The sequence below is a fragment of the Thamnophis sirtalis genome, unplaced genomic scaffold, assembly GCF_051295495.1.
Source record: "Thamnophis sirtalis isolate CommonGarterSnake01/CBP01778 unplaced genomic scaffold, rThaSir2_p1.2 scaffold_8, whole genome shotgun sequence".
In the NCBI taxonomy this organism is placed as follows: Eukaryota; Metazoa; Chordata; class Lepidosauria; order Squamata; family Natricidae; genus Thamnophis; species Thamnophis sirtalis.
Genome location: NW_028261388.1, coordinates 26,161,679 through 26,175,803, shown reverse-complemented (window position 1 = coordinate 26,175,803; position 14,125 = coordinate 26,161,679). Strand labels below are relative to the sequence as shown.

The 14,125-nt window shown below is 36.1% G+C and overlaps 1 protein-coding gene across 3 annotated transcripts in view; it reads left to right on the top strand.

Annotated features, from left to right (window-relative positions):
• The window catches only part of CCDC169 (coiled-coil domain containing 169), a 32,124-nt gene extending 25,032 nt beyond the window's left edge, over positions 1-7,092 (top strand). For 2 of the 3 annotated variants that reach the window (XM_087721300.1, XM_014062628.2), the window contains exons 7-8: positions 2,616-2,692; positions 5,807-7,092. In XM_087721300.1, the coding sequence (XP_087577426.1) occupies positions 2,616-2,692; positions 5,807-5,909 (180 nt within the window). In that variant the 3' untranslated portion in view covers positions 5,910-7,092. The remainder of the gene's footprint in view (positions 1-2,615; positions 2,693-5,806) is intronic. The other variant, XR_015697470.1, reaches the window with a different exon arrangement.
• The last annotated feature ends 7,033 nt before the right edge of the window (positions 7,093-14,125 follow it).

Sequence of the window (14,125 nt, the reverse complement as noted above, 5' to 3'; positions counted from 1 at the left end):
TTGTAACACCATTCATGTCATTTGTTGTTGCTGCTTAATACAAGCCTACTAACTTAGCTTAACTGACTTTTATCAAATTTTTCAAAGGCAGATAACTTCAGGAAACAAGTACCACTGGATTTAAAAAAATCTTTTGCAAAGATTTTGTATTAGTAGTTGGGTACTCTAAAAGAAGAGAGACATGGTGGCTCAGTGGCTGAGACACTGAGCTTGTCAATCAGAAAGTCAGCAATTCAACGGTTCAAATTCCTAGTGCCACGTAACAGAGTGAGTTCTTGTTACTTGTCCCAGCTTCTGCAAACCTAGCAGTTGGAAAGCATGTAAAAATGCATGTAGAAAAATAGGGACCACCTTGGTGGGAAAGTAACAGTGCTCTGTGCACCTTCTGCGTTTAGTCATGCCAGCCGCATGACCATGGAGAAGTCTTCGGACAGTGCTGGCTCTTCGGCTTAGAAACGGAGATAAGCCCCACCCCTAGACCCAGAAGCAACTAGCACATACAGTATGTACGAGGGGAACCTTTACCTTTACTCTAAAAGAAAACCTGTTAAAACTATTATACAAGTCAACTTAATTTTTCATGTTCTCCCTTTCGCTTCTTTGAGGTTCTTATTTGCAATGATCCTGTATCTCATATTTGCAACAATACCTGCACGTTAATCTCAGTGTGGGTTGTAGATATTGATTATAGAGTATTTTAAATTGTATTAACAAGGAGCAGTAGATAATCTTTTCAACCATATTCCCAAGTTTCTGGTTTTTATTGGAAATATCTGCTCTCTACTAATACAACTGAAATGAAATTAATATCTGCAGTCCAACATACAATTTTGTTTTGTGCCAGATTCCTTCAATATCAAGCTGATGTGTTAGTGAATCACATTTTCAAACCCTTTCGATAGCTAGAATTGTTCAGTGTGCCAACCTGAGTAGTCTAAAGACAGGTTTAAAGTTTTCTGTTTTATGAGAAAACAAATAAATAACAGTTTCTAAGTTTTTCTTGTAATTGGAATGTCTTCCTATTGTTCAAAATTATAGACCTATAGTCTAATAATATTTTTCCTCATGAATCAGTAAGCCTCTCAGTAATACAATGTTCATTTGTACATTTGTGTGCGTATCTATGTATGTTATTGTGTAATAAAGAAGATAAACTTTGTGTTCTATTGTCTCAAAGAAACTGTTCTTTAAATAGTGTTAAAAAAAATAAAGATACTGTATTTTACCTCTATTACACAACTGCTATTCTTTTCATCATGTACAAATCTAGGAAGAAGGCTGCAATTAACCATGAATCCATGTATTTAAACCAGCATGCAAATGGTTCACTCTGTATAATTATCTCTTGTCTTATAGAATGAGGTGCATTAGCTGAAAAACATTTCCATTTGTAAAGCTAGCTCTTAGTGCATTTGGATTTTGTAATAAATGTATATACATTGCAGAGTGAAAAGAAAGAAAAGGAAAGAAATCAGTTGTATCTGGTCTATGGACATCTTCTCTTTTTAACTTCTGCATTCAGTAAACACTTAACTATCACTGAAAGGATTTAGTTTAATCTGTGAACATTCCAATGCCAGAGCATTGGAAACTTGATTAATAGCTGATTGCTATTGAGATCTAAATAGGTTCCTTTTCATTCTTTTTCTTTCTATGTTTGTGTGTTCAGTTATAAAAGGAAATAGTTTTGCTCTCCATCTTCAATAGAAGTAGAAGGTGCTGTTAGAGTACATAGTTTACATAGATGTTTCTATTGTTAAACTTGCCTAGATGATCTTTATAGCAGTTATTCCTCCTTTATTCTTAAGCAAATCTTTCAACAGTATCCTTTCAACTGATTCCAAAATGTGCAATGATATTTTTTATTTATGTAGAGTGCAGTGTACATACTCCCTGTTATTTGGTCTGTTCATTTTGAATAAGTTGTAACTTTGTGCCAATCATTGGTGTCATCTCATCAAGTTTCAGTAATGTCTGTGACATCAAATTTGTTTTCTTAAGTTAGGATTGCTAGTTGTCTAGCATTTCCTAAACTCTGTTCATTGGTATATAAATTTCTGAGGTTTTGAGTGTCTGTTATAATGTCCTAAACAAAACTGATCTTCATCTAGTGCTTATCTCTTTTGTGTTCTTATTTTTTGGCCCTGGTCCTTGGCTGTGTTTCAATCTGGCACTTTATTCCTGACATTTTAGTGAGCCCCTGCCAAACACTCTTTATTTTAATGAGATGTGTCCCAACTCTTCCCAGTAGTCTTTCATGAAAGTATCATAGGCCATTGTGTAGAATCCAAACCCATATTGGCGACTTAAGTTGTTATATCTTCTTGCTTTATGGCCTTCATTATCTTCTACTTCCAGGTTAGTGATAGGGGTATATCTTAGCTAGTCCTCAGTAATATCATGCAATCATTATAAAATGAGTGATGTGCCACATATTTTAATGCAATTTTTGGATCATAGTTCAAATACTAATGAAGTATACCTACTATGTTTTTAGAGCAACCTTTACAAACCAAGCATTCTGTCCAGATAGACCATTATGCAAATTATATAGAGGTGCTATTAGCGAGGAAAGCTTATGAAGAGTAGGGCTTAATATATATTGACTTTTGCAGATATCAGGATCTCTAAAACCATTAGAGAAGCAGAAAATGGATGCAGTTGAAATGAAGAGGGAGAACCAAGTTCTGAGGTAAATAGTTTTCATTACTGCTTTAATGGTTCTATTACTCATGCTAAGATGTGGGACTAGTAGGAGAGTGACATATTCCCCAAGTTATACCCTGACATTGGGCCGGATTCTTCCTCTTAGCCCAGTCTATTTCGTAAATTACCTGATACTTTTTTTTTAGTCATTTTATTAAGATTTATAGGCCGCCCTTTTCCCTGAGGGGACTCAGGGCGGCTTACAATCACAGGGAAGGGGGTGCAATATCAAAAGACAAACAAAATGTGAACAAAAGAAAAATAATAAAACACAACTTTCATTCAACAGTCAACACTCGGGCGGGTAAATGATACTGTTCACATAGCACATGAAGCTTGAAAGTGAATTGTTTTATTTTGGTTATAGTTACCTGTTCTGACCCCCCTCTGGCCTGTGAATAAACCAGAACCCAGGCTTGGCTGTTTGCCACTATGTAATTACTGAGGTAACAAATCCTTTTGCTGAGGGCCCAGACAACTCACATTCAATAAAATAGCTTAGCAGATAGTTCAAATGAAGCAACACTGATAATCCAAACGAACAGACGCGGCTAGAATACAGACAGATTTTCTTCACTACTAATTTGTACGGTTGTTTCCTGCAAATGTCCCCTCCCAACGCCTCTTTTATAAACTCTCTTGGGAGGGGCCAATCCACAACCACCTATGCTTAATTATCATCTATGAGTCTGCCTATGGAGTTGCGTCTTCCGTTTCTCAGCCCTTCTCAATCTAGCATCCGGGATAAACTGCCTTTGATCCTCCCCCCACTGCTCCATGCCTCAGGCACCTTCTGGTAGCCAACCAGCCTTTCTGGTCCCTGCTCTGAGTCTGAATCCTGCAAAGGATCCTCCACATCTTCCATGGCAGACTCATATGGTTCCTTGCTATCTGAGTCCATCAGCAGCTCAACCGGATCCTGCTGGGCCACAACAGTTATCTATGGTTAACCATAGACCAAAGGAGATTAGATTCAAAGTGCTGTCTGAAGATCATTGGAATGAGTTGTAATTTCTTAAGCCACTTATCATGGGATATTGTTATGGATATAGTTAGGAAAAACAACATACATACATCCTTAAGTGTTAAAATGCAAAATAAACTTAAAGTAAATAAATATGCTCAGTTTTGTTTTATTCAACAACCCATAATTTGAAAAACACAGCTTAATATAGTGTGCATACTTGGCTTATTTATTGATTTTCAATCCTAATGCCCTGATTTTATTTGTGTGCATACAGTAAAACTTCACAATACCATTCAAATAGCTTATGCTTTTGAAAAATTAAAAAATGAAATAAAATTGAAGATAATTTTATATATTTAATTAAAACTTTAGTGCAAGACAAAAATGGCTTTACAGATGAGTCTACAGATATGATGCTAAATTCAAGCTTACATTTTTACTTTAAAACAGGTGATAACAAAATGAAAAATAATGAATTATTATCTTTAATGCTAATTCAGCTTCCCACTTTTTAGAAAATTAGTTCCTACCTTATCTTTAACATCATAGAGTTGGTACAAATCCCTTTTATATAATAATGTGGATAATTTTAAGATGGCACTACTCCACCTCCTAATTACTTTATGTAGGTTTGTAAAAGTCATACTTAGTCTTTTAATTATATAGGTACCACAAAAAGTAGTCTATTTCTCTATTATTAAATATTCATCATGAAAAGAGCCAACCCATTTGAGGGGTCTAGAATGTAAGACTTTTGGAGTGTGGTATTTGTGTGATCTGCTCAAAGCAAATAATTATTGTATTCATGATTATCCTTAGAACTAGAATTAAGCGTCCCATTTTGAAAACCAAATCTAGCTGTCTTATCTACTACAATTTAAAAGCCTGGCTAGACACAGATTAAGATTTTTTGGTCAGTTTTTGGGGCATTTCCAACTAAAAGTACTAGTGTATATAGCAAACAATTCAAACAGCTTACATTATATTATTATTTTGTAAACATCCCTTTCACAAAATCAGGAGATCAATGTAATATTTTTATTTAGGGACCTATAAAGCACTTTATTAAGAACTATCTGGATGGCATTATTTGTAGCAGATGTACGTATATATGAGCAAAAAAGCATTAGGCAATAGAAATCAATTGTTTCAAATATTATTATAACAAGAATGATTAAAAAGTCAAGAAGGTGGCCACTACAGTGTGATCAAGGTGCCACCTATTTTTTATTATCATTTTCAACTTCTTCGACTCTTACTCTTTCCTGCAAATCTGTGGTAGGCTGTTTGACATTCAACCAAGTTGAATGTCAAATCTAAAAGCATTCTTCTAAATGGGAAATAATGCAATATGCTGATAGGCTCAAATAGTTTTCTAACAAGCAGATGATTTCTTGGAAAGAGCTCAGAATATAGGTAGCTTATGTGCAACAACGCATGTGGAAGAATATTTTCTCCAGACAATACTTGACATTTTTTAAAAAATCCATGCCTTCTAAGGTCTCACTAGAGGCAATTAAAAACACACACTTTTTATTTCTTTGATTCTCACCTCATACTAAGCCACAGTATATTATAACCAAGAATTATTTAACAAGCCATCACAATCTTGCTTCTGTGTACTAAGCCATAATTAACTCTTTATAAACCATAATGGCCTGGATTCACACATTATAGTAAGCTCAAATCAAATAATTTTGTTGTAGTTTAGTGTGACCTATTTTAAGTTATGATAGAAGGGAAATCTTATTTTCCAGGTTTAGTGCCTGGTAAAATATCGATCTGATCCAATCCAGTCCTAGATGAAATGGTAAAAATATGTTGGGGGGGGGGGAATATATGCTTTGGCTGTCATTAAAGGCAGCCATGCTAAAAGATTTCTTTAAGAGCAGGTTGCTGTTATTGTAAAAGGGTATGCATCTCTTTCAAACCCAGCCAAAATCTAGTCTTGTCTTCCTTCTTAAAAAATAAATGTTCCATATTTTTTGCCATCTGCAAATGAGGCTGGCCATTTTGCTATAGCCCTGCTATCTAGTAGTGGTATAACAATTATCACAAAATGCCACGTTTCTATAGCAACAGGCAAGTGAAAGTGTGTTTTCTGAATTTTCTTCTTCTTTTTTTATATTTTAGGAGAAAGTGTAATATTCCAAGAAACCAAAGAATACTGGACCCAAAGAAGGGACCAATTAAAAAAACAGCGGGAGTGAAACATCTTCCAAAGCTGAAACTCTGATTGCTTATTTTAGAATTTCTCTTTTTATTGTTTATTTTGCCACTTGCAATTACAGTAAACACAAAATGTTATTTTAAAATAGTATTTTAAAGGTTCCTCAACTCAAATACAGGACTAGCACCAGTGATGTTACCTAGTTTGTGAAATGAAACATCTGCAAGAAAACAATCAAGCTCAGAGAACACCAAGGACCCCTCAAAGAGAAATTCTTACGGCACAGTCTCAAGATATACTTTCTACATATGGGAACAATGTTCTAGTGGATTTTAAATGTATTGGGTCTGGCCTTTAAGATGTCATCCAGATCTAATACATCATTCTAATCCAAAAGCAAACAGGCTACTTTATGGCTTATGGTGTCATGTACAATTAGCCTTATTTCTTGTTGAAATGCAAGAAGCTGTAGAAATGTTTATGAGTCTCTGTTCCACACTGTAGTTTGCCTTCTTTCAACAGGCTGAAGTGGACGCAGGCACAACAGGCCTTCTGAGATACACAAGCTTTTTAAAAGTAGTTTTATTATAGAAAAGGCAGTGGAGCCACTATGAAAGAATTTCAACAACTTCTGTGAATTGAATGCAGGCCTTATTTATAGTGAAAGCAAAGTTTACATTCTTACAGTTGAGTGTGTCCAGTCTGCATAGTATATTTGTCTTGAAACCACTCTTTTTTGGGGAAGTAGGATCATTTCTTCCTGTTCCTTGTTTTGAAAAAGGACTCATCTAGTTCAGGCTATTTGCTCTTGCCTTTGAAAATAAGCCAGAATTCAGACGTGCCTTGCCCAAGCTAAGAACTCCAGAGTGTGAGTGACTAAGCAACTCTAAAATTTCCTTGATCATGTGTGCAGAATCAGTATTCTAGTTGGTTCTTATTTGGAATCAAAATGAGAAGCCATATCATTTTACTTGCCTCTATGACAGGCATTTTATGAGGAAGACAAAGAATGGTTTGTGCCTTATAACATATGGCATATATTTGGATAGTTCTTGCGTTAATCCAACCATTGTGATGCCTCTATTTGGTAGCCAGACTTTCATTAAAGAATTCTGAAAAGGAAGAACAAAACAAGGATTTTGATCAGTATGGAATTATGGAGGAAAAACAATTATTTGTGGAAGGTTTTGCAATAGTTCCTCTTTAACTTGCAAATCTCAAGTTATATTAAAAATATTACAGAACAAAATTCTCATTGATTTAATTCATGTATCAGTCTGAGTCATAAACCATGCTCTACAATTTACAATAACTGAATCTATTCATCATTTTAAGTCATAAACAAAACAATACCTCTAACAGCTTATTGAATTTTATAAACTCATTTATTTTAAAATAAACTTTCTTATTTGTGAAGGGGACTATCTTAACGGGTCACGCATTGCACTAAAACCTGAGCTGGTTTGTTCACTCTTGGATGAATAAACATAGAGAATTGTGCTGAAAGTAAACGTTCTTTTATGATTAGATAGAAATTTTGTCCAGAGCATATTTTTCCCTTTCCATTTCATATGAAGTTGGTACACTATCTATTGGGAAGCTATACAGCCCAAGCTGTTACATTCATATTTTCGAGGAATTGTTGCTGAAACAGCTATTGACCTTATTGTAATCAGTAATGCTCCTCATACTCAGGCATTCCTGGATCATTTTCTAAACCTACCCCAACAAGAGGTGGTATTCAGCCAGTTCTGACAGGTTCTGGAGAACCGGTAGTGGAAATTTTGAGTAGTTCGGAGAACCGGCAAATACATTGGCCCCATCCCTTCTGCCTCCCAGCTGATCTTTTGTTGCTCTGAACAAGAGAATGGAGCTGGAAAGCAGGTTAGTGGGGTGGGGGTGGGGGGAATGGGAATTTTGCAGTATCCTTCCCCGACCATGCCCGCAAAGCCACACCCACAAAACCAGTCGTAAAAAAAATTTGAATCCCACCACTGATCCCAAACAATAATATACAAGAAACAGACTAATGAAGTGCTCAGTCATTTCTTTTAACAGTACTGGCATTTAGATTACAGGAATCTCTCTTTGTTTTCCTTATGGCCATAGAAATTACTTCTGCATCCTTAGAAAGAAATAGATGGATAGAATATCATTTTTCTTAGAAATAAGGTATATATTTCAGGAAACTGTCGGAATACTGGGCAGAGCAAGAGAAGGATTTCTGTTTCATAAATTTATCATAAGCAGTGGGGGATGAAGTAAACTTCCCAGATGATCAAACTTGCTCAATTGAGGATGACTATTTCACATTCTCTAAGCCAGCTATTGCAAATGATGGGGCCCTCCTGAAGTACAAATGTAAGCTCAGAATTCCCTACCCAATATGGCTATTACTGGGAATTCTAGAAATAGAAATCCACAAAAATGTAAAGCACTATAGAGCGGTATATAAGTCTAAATGCTATTGCTATATGCAAGCAGCAATTGTGAATATATATGTTATCTCCAGCTCTTTAAAACAGTTAAAACCTTTTTTTAGGTAGGATCTATATAAGTATATTAGGGACGTAAGCTTACACACTGCTAATTCTTAATTTGTTTAAGCCTTGTATAGATTATGATCTGGTATGATACAAATCACAAGCCATGATTTATAAAACACAAGAATTATGTTTGTTGAACATTCAAATCCAATGGTGCAGACTCCTTACAATGTCTTAACTACTGACCACAAGGGGACAATACAGCATAGATAGATAATTAACTTTACTCTCTGATCCCCTTTCTTATCACTCCATCCACTCTATCTAAAAGATTGCTAACTTGAGGTAACTTCCTTCTGGTTTTCTTCTTGGACATACATGGGGATACATGGATGTACAGTACATAGCTGTGTGCTAAGCCCTTGAATTATTGTGTGATAAACATTTTTACTGAAACAGGTGCAAAAGAGTAAATCTACACTAGATCAATTATTGTTTTAATGATATTTTTTTCAGCAGCTGTAAACATGTTTCTTTAGCATTAACACAAAAATGTAGGTATATCCAGTTAAAATAAATTTCGACAGCTCAATATGGAGTTACATTTCAACAGCTTCTAAAATACCTGGTATATTGCCAATACTAAATAATTCAATCTCATAATGTCAATTCTATATTTTTTTAGATCAGGATGGGGCGATGATTTTCCTTCAATCCTCTTCTGGTTTCCCAGAGGGCTAGTGAGAAGAGAACTGGTTTATAAGAAAGGGGTAGTGGCAGCAAAGAGACCTAATTGTCCAGTAGTTGCTCATCTCTAGATGCAAGTTATCTCAAAACCCGAGTACCTTAGAGGGAAGATTTGGCTTGACCTAGAGGGCTTATTACAGTTGGACACTGCTGGATAGAAGTTCCCTGAAGATAGAATAACGAGTTGGAAAGGACTTTGTAGGTCATTTAGTCCAACCCTCCGCCCAAGCAGGAAACCCTATATCATACAGAATATAGAATAACCGAGTCGGAAGGGACCTTGGAGGTCTTCTAGTCCAACCCCCTGCTTAGGCAGGAAACCCTACACCACTTCAGACAAATGGTTATCCAACATCTTAAAAACTTCCAGTGCATTCACTACTTCTGGAGGCATGTTGTTCCACTGATTGATTATTTATTAATAGCTTCCTCCATGAATCCGAAAGCTCAGAACACTAAACCTCCCGGTAACCAACCCCGGTTGGATCCTGCAATATTTTTCTGGGACACATGTATTTGCCTTCATTCATGACACTGAACAATACTTCAAGAAATACATGATCCTGCCATACATACTATTGTATAATATTGCATTTTGTGAGAGATGGAAAAAGAAAACAGAATAGGCTGTGAAAATAACCTTGGAGGCAGAAGGAAGAGCTGCTGCCCAGACAGTAGCTCTGATTAATGAAATTTGAGTACAAAGGAGGAATGGGGCTGGGCAAAATGTCTCAGAAAATATCCTCTCTAATTCTTTGGAAAGTAGTGGCAAGGGAAAGGCAGTGCTCTCAGACATGGCAAAATTCTATTACTGTAAGGCAAGTATTGCTGCTCATAGTTTTGGTTTCCTGTCTGCTTTGGAATTCCCTATATCCAGGCAAGCAGCAACCACAGTATTTGAAGATGCTCCTAATCAAATGCCTAAAAGGCATAAAGAGCTAGTTGGCTACATAAAGTTTTAATGAGCTTTGAGACAGATGAGCCGTGCCAATAATCTGGCCTAGGGTCAATCAAGGATATATTCAAATGGGAAAAAAGTACATCTAAATGCAGATAGACCAAAGTACCACCATTTTAGAAGTGTTCAAAAGAACTCATCCTAAGAAATCCTGGCAGATGGATTTATTGACCCAGAGATCAACACACAATCTTTTTGGGACACGATAGGAGTTGGAGGTTAACAAGCCTCCAAGTGAATAGGGAGGTTGAAGATCCATATGTAATTGAACTGGTGGTTCAACATTACATGACTACTGAGAACAGTGATGTGTTAAGTGTGTCCCCTCTCTGTCCATATTCTGATTGCTTTTTGTCAAATCTGATGCCATTTCTTTCTTCTTAGACAAAAATGCGTGCAGAACCTGCTCCTGGATTATTCTGGTAGAATATAGCCAGATGCTAGGTTTTGCCAATGCTGCAATGTATTTCCTTAAATAAATATTCTTTCTGTTATAATTCTAAAGTATGCTTCATTAAGAATTGCTCAGGACAAATTCTTGCGGTCAGCAATGCTCATGTGTAGAAACAGATGTTTCAACCTCTAACAGGGCTTACATTAAAATGCTAAGGTAAACCCAAACAGGCTGGTTTAATTAACATCAATTATTTAAAAGCCCATTGCAAAAACAGCACAATATGTGAACCCAGTCACTGAATGCTACTATATTTAAGTAGTATTCCATTTGCAAGGCTTTTTATTTTAGCTCTTGGAGCACCACAGGTAATTTCAATTAAGCTTCATACATTCACCAGTCCTCTCCTGATCCCAATTTCTTCACATGGTGAAGCCACCCACCCACAGATTGCAGTTTTTAGAAAGGGAGCCTTCTGCATTCTGGTTATAACGCCAGCCAGCCACACATATCGCTTCTCCCTCCATTCTGTTAATAGCAGCACTGAGGGTGGGGATGGAGTGCCGTTTTGGAGTGGGTGCTTTTTGAGGTTTAGCATCAAACATTGTAATTTTAGCACATGAATTGAATGTCATGTTCTTGTCATTCACACTGAATTAGCTTGGATGGTACAGTTACGTTTTATTGTTGAACCTCTTTTATCCTGCTTTAGTTTAGAAGAAAGGATATTTAAAGTTCAAGTGGATGTTCTGTATGCATCAGGAGAATAGGATCAAAATAAATGAATGTGCACATGTGCGTAGCAGCAGGGAAAGAGAAACCAACAGTCCGTTGTTAGCACTGCGTCTTAGAAGGCTATTGGCTTCAGCATCCAATGATTTCAGAGATCAGAAGGTGAGAAGTAATTTTTCAATGAATAAGCCTCAAAAATTGCTATAAAATCTCACATGGCATTTAGCATTTCTTCCAACTGGCAAACTGTGAAGGAGCAGTGTTTCTAAATGCATGAAATCACTCATTAAATAGCAGAATTATTGGGTCCAGCTACTGGATAGGACAATTAGTTTCCTCTTTCCCATCTAACTATTATGGGCATTTTAGAAGAATACATTATCTCCCACATCCCTAATTAAATTGATTCCAATAATATAAAGTTTTGCAGAACTTTAAAAGCAGTACAAGCCTCAATTCTCTCCATAACAATGGTTAATATTCTATCTTTTGTGGGCTTTAATATTCTTTCTTTCACTTTTATGCTTCAACATAATGCATGCCGCTAAATAAATCGACCAGCTGAGCTTTTATCTGGAACATTATTCTTCTCTTGTTAATAGTTGCAGGATAACCTTGGTTATGCTTTCATCCTTTCCTTCCATAAGGGAACTTGATGTTCTTCTGCTTGCCTCCTATCCTCCCAATTGTCCTTTGAAGTAGATTAGACTGAATGGCTGGCCCAGGTCATCCAATTAGTGTGATACTTGAGTTGGGCTTTGAATCTAACTCTTCTTGTTCTAAGCTCAACACTTCATTAAGACCACTGTAGTCATAATATTAATTCAAGTTAATTCTACAATATGATGTTAAACCCTGAAAGTAATGAGAAAGATCTCACAGCTTGAACTTGATAGTTTGTAAATGTCCTTATGCAATTTTCAGGACAGATGTATGGAAACTGCTTAGTTTTTAAAATTTATTGGCCTCTGAACGCCAGTGGACTCGGAGCAGCATACAAAATAGGGGGAAAATAGTTTAAAACACTTGCTATGTTTTTTTTACTATGTTTTTCTTCTTAAACCCAATTAGCTTCTCAAAAACCTGGAATTCCCAGCATTAATGGGGACCTGAGTTCCTTAGTTTCAGAAATCAGTGAAGGTCAGCTGCCTTCCGCCATTTGATAAGGCTAAACATATTCTGTATCTTCATGTACATTGTGTCTGTCATGAGCTATTACCAGCATAAATTGGTAGGAGTTGATGCTTTGTCACCACAATTGTTCATCATGGTTTAATAGATCGTGTACTTAGGACCAGGTAACTTGACTGATTATAATGCATTAGCCCTGAATGCTACTATATACAGCACAATTCTCACCTACAATTGTAAATACAAAGAAAAGCCATAATAATCTAAAATGTGCCTACAGAAATGGTAATATTTATTCCTCTAGATCAGTGTTTCTCAACCTTGGCAACTTGGTTGGATTAACACAAGGACTATCCAAATATATGCCATATGTTATAAGGTTGAGAAACACTGCTCTAGATGAAAGTGAAGATCTGATCTCCCCCCCCCCAACTCTGAACTGTTCAATTCAAGGGTTTGACATTGGTCAGTAGACCTTGATCAATCGTGTTCCCCTAACTTTGGCCTGGATCATCTTGCCTGAATCTATTTTCTCTCAGTTTCCCCATCCTTTTTTACTTCTCTTTTTACCTTCTACCTTAACTTTCTACCTTCTTCAATTATTCCTGCAACTTATTATTTTGATTCAGCCTAGAATCATAAACTTTAATTATAAAATCCAAATGATTTGTGTATCTAGAAAATCATTTTAATAAGCATTTAACTTTTATGCCTTTTGTTATTTACCAAAGAGGGCAATATTTATTTACTAGCATTTTAAGCTGCTGATTTCAACTACGCTCATTATTGCCTAGTCATTTTAAAAAAAATGCAAATAGGTTTCTCACCAGTCAGTTGTTATAAGCTGTACTTCAACAATACCTAAAGGGCCAAAAGTTCTCCATCCACTTAGAATAGGTTTCTAAACATTTAATAAAGGCCATGGTGGCAGCCATGTTCTGTATAAGCTTTGAAGAGCCGAGGTGGCGCAGTGGTTAGAGTGCAGCACTGCAGGCTACTTCAGCTGACTGCTAGCTGCAGTTTGGCAGTTCAAATCTCAACAGCTCAAGGTTGACTCAGCCTTCTATCCTTCTGAGATGGATAAAATGAGGACCCAGATTGTTGGGGGCAATATGCTAACTCTGTAAACCGCTTAGAGAGGGCTTTAAAAGCACTATGAAGTGGTATGTAAGTCTAAGTGCTATTGCTATTGCTATAAGTAGGTCCCCCCTTCCTCTGCGCAACCATACTCACTTTTAAATTGAAGAAATAAATACTTTTTTTGCAAATGCATCCATATGCTTTCAGAACATGCCTACTGGTCCAAGAAGCCTGGGGACCCTCAGTTTCTTTGTGCAGCACAATCTGCTATACTTCTAGATTAAGGAGTATTTTAAATAATATATTCATGATCTTTTATATGAGGGGCAAGTTAACAGTTTACAGGAGGTTTATGTATGTGATACTAGACATTATTTAAAATATTTTGGTTAAATTTGGTGTTCTTTTCTCCCTATAAAGGTAGTAACAGACTTTAAAGGAAGTAACAAACAAATGTAGCTATGTTTGTAAAACTTTTCTGTTATTTTATTATGAGAAAATAATCTAATAAGAAATTGTACTTTGAATAAGCAACAGCTTTTATACTAAAATAATTGGGTTTATTCTATACCGGTAGCTTTTCTGCAAATAAATATTTAAGAGCAATACATTGCTAATACGATATTTGATCACTGGATGTGTGGTCACAGAAAACAAGAACAGGTTTATACAGAAATCAATGTTTACATTGTTACTTATTTTATTCACCTCTTTAACCTTTTGGTTTGGAGGGTTATACTATTCCTAAATATTG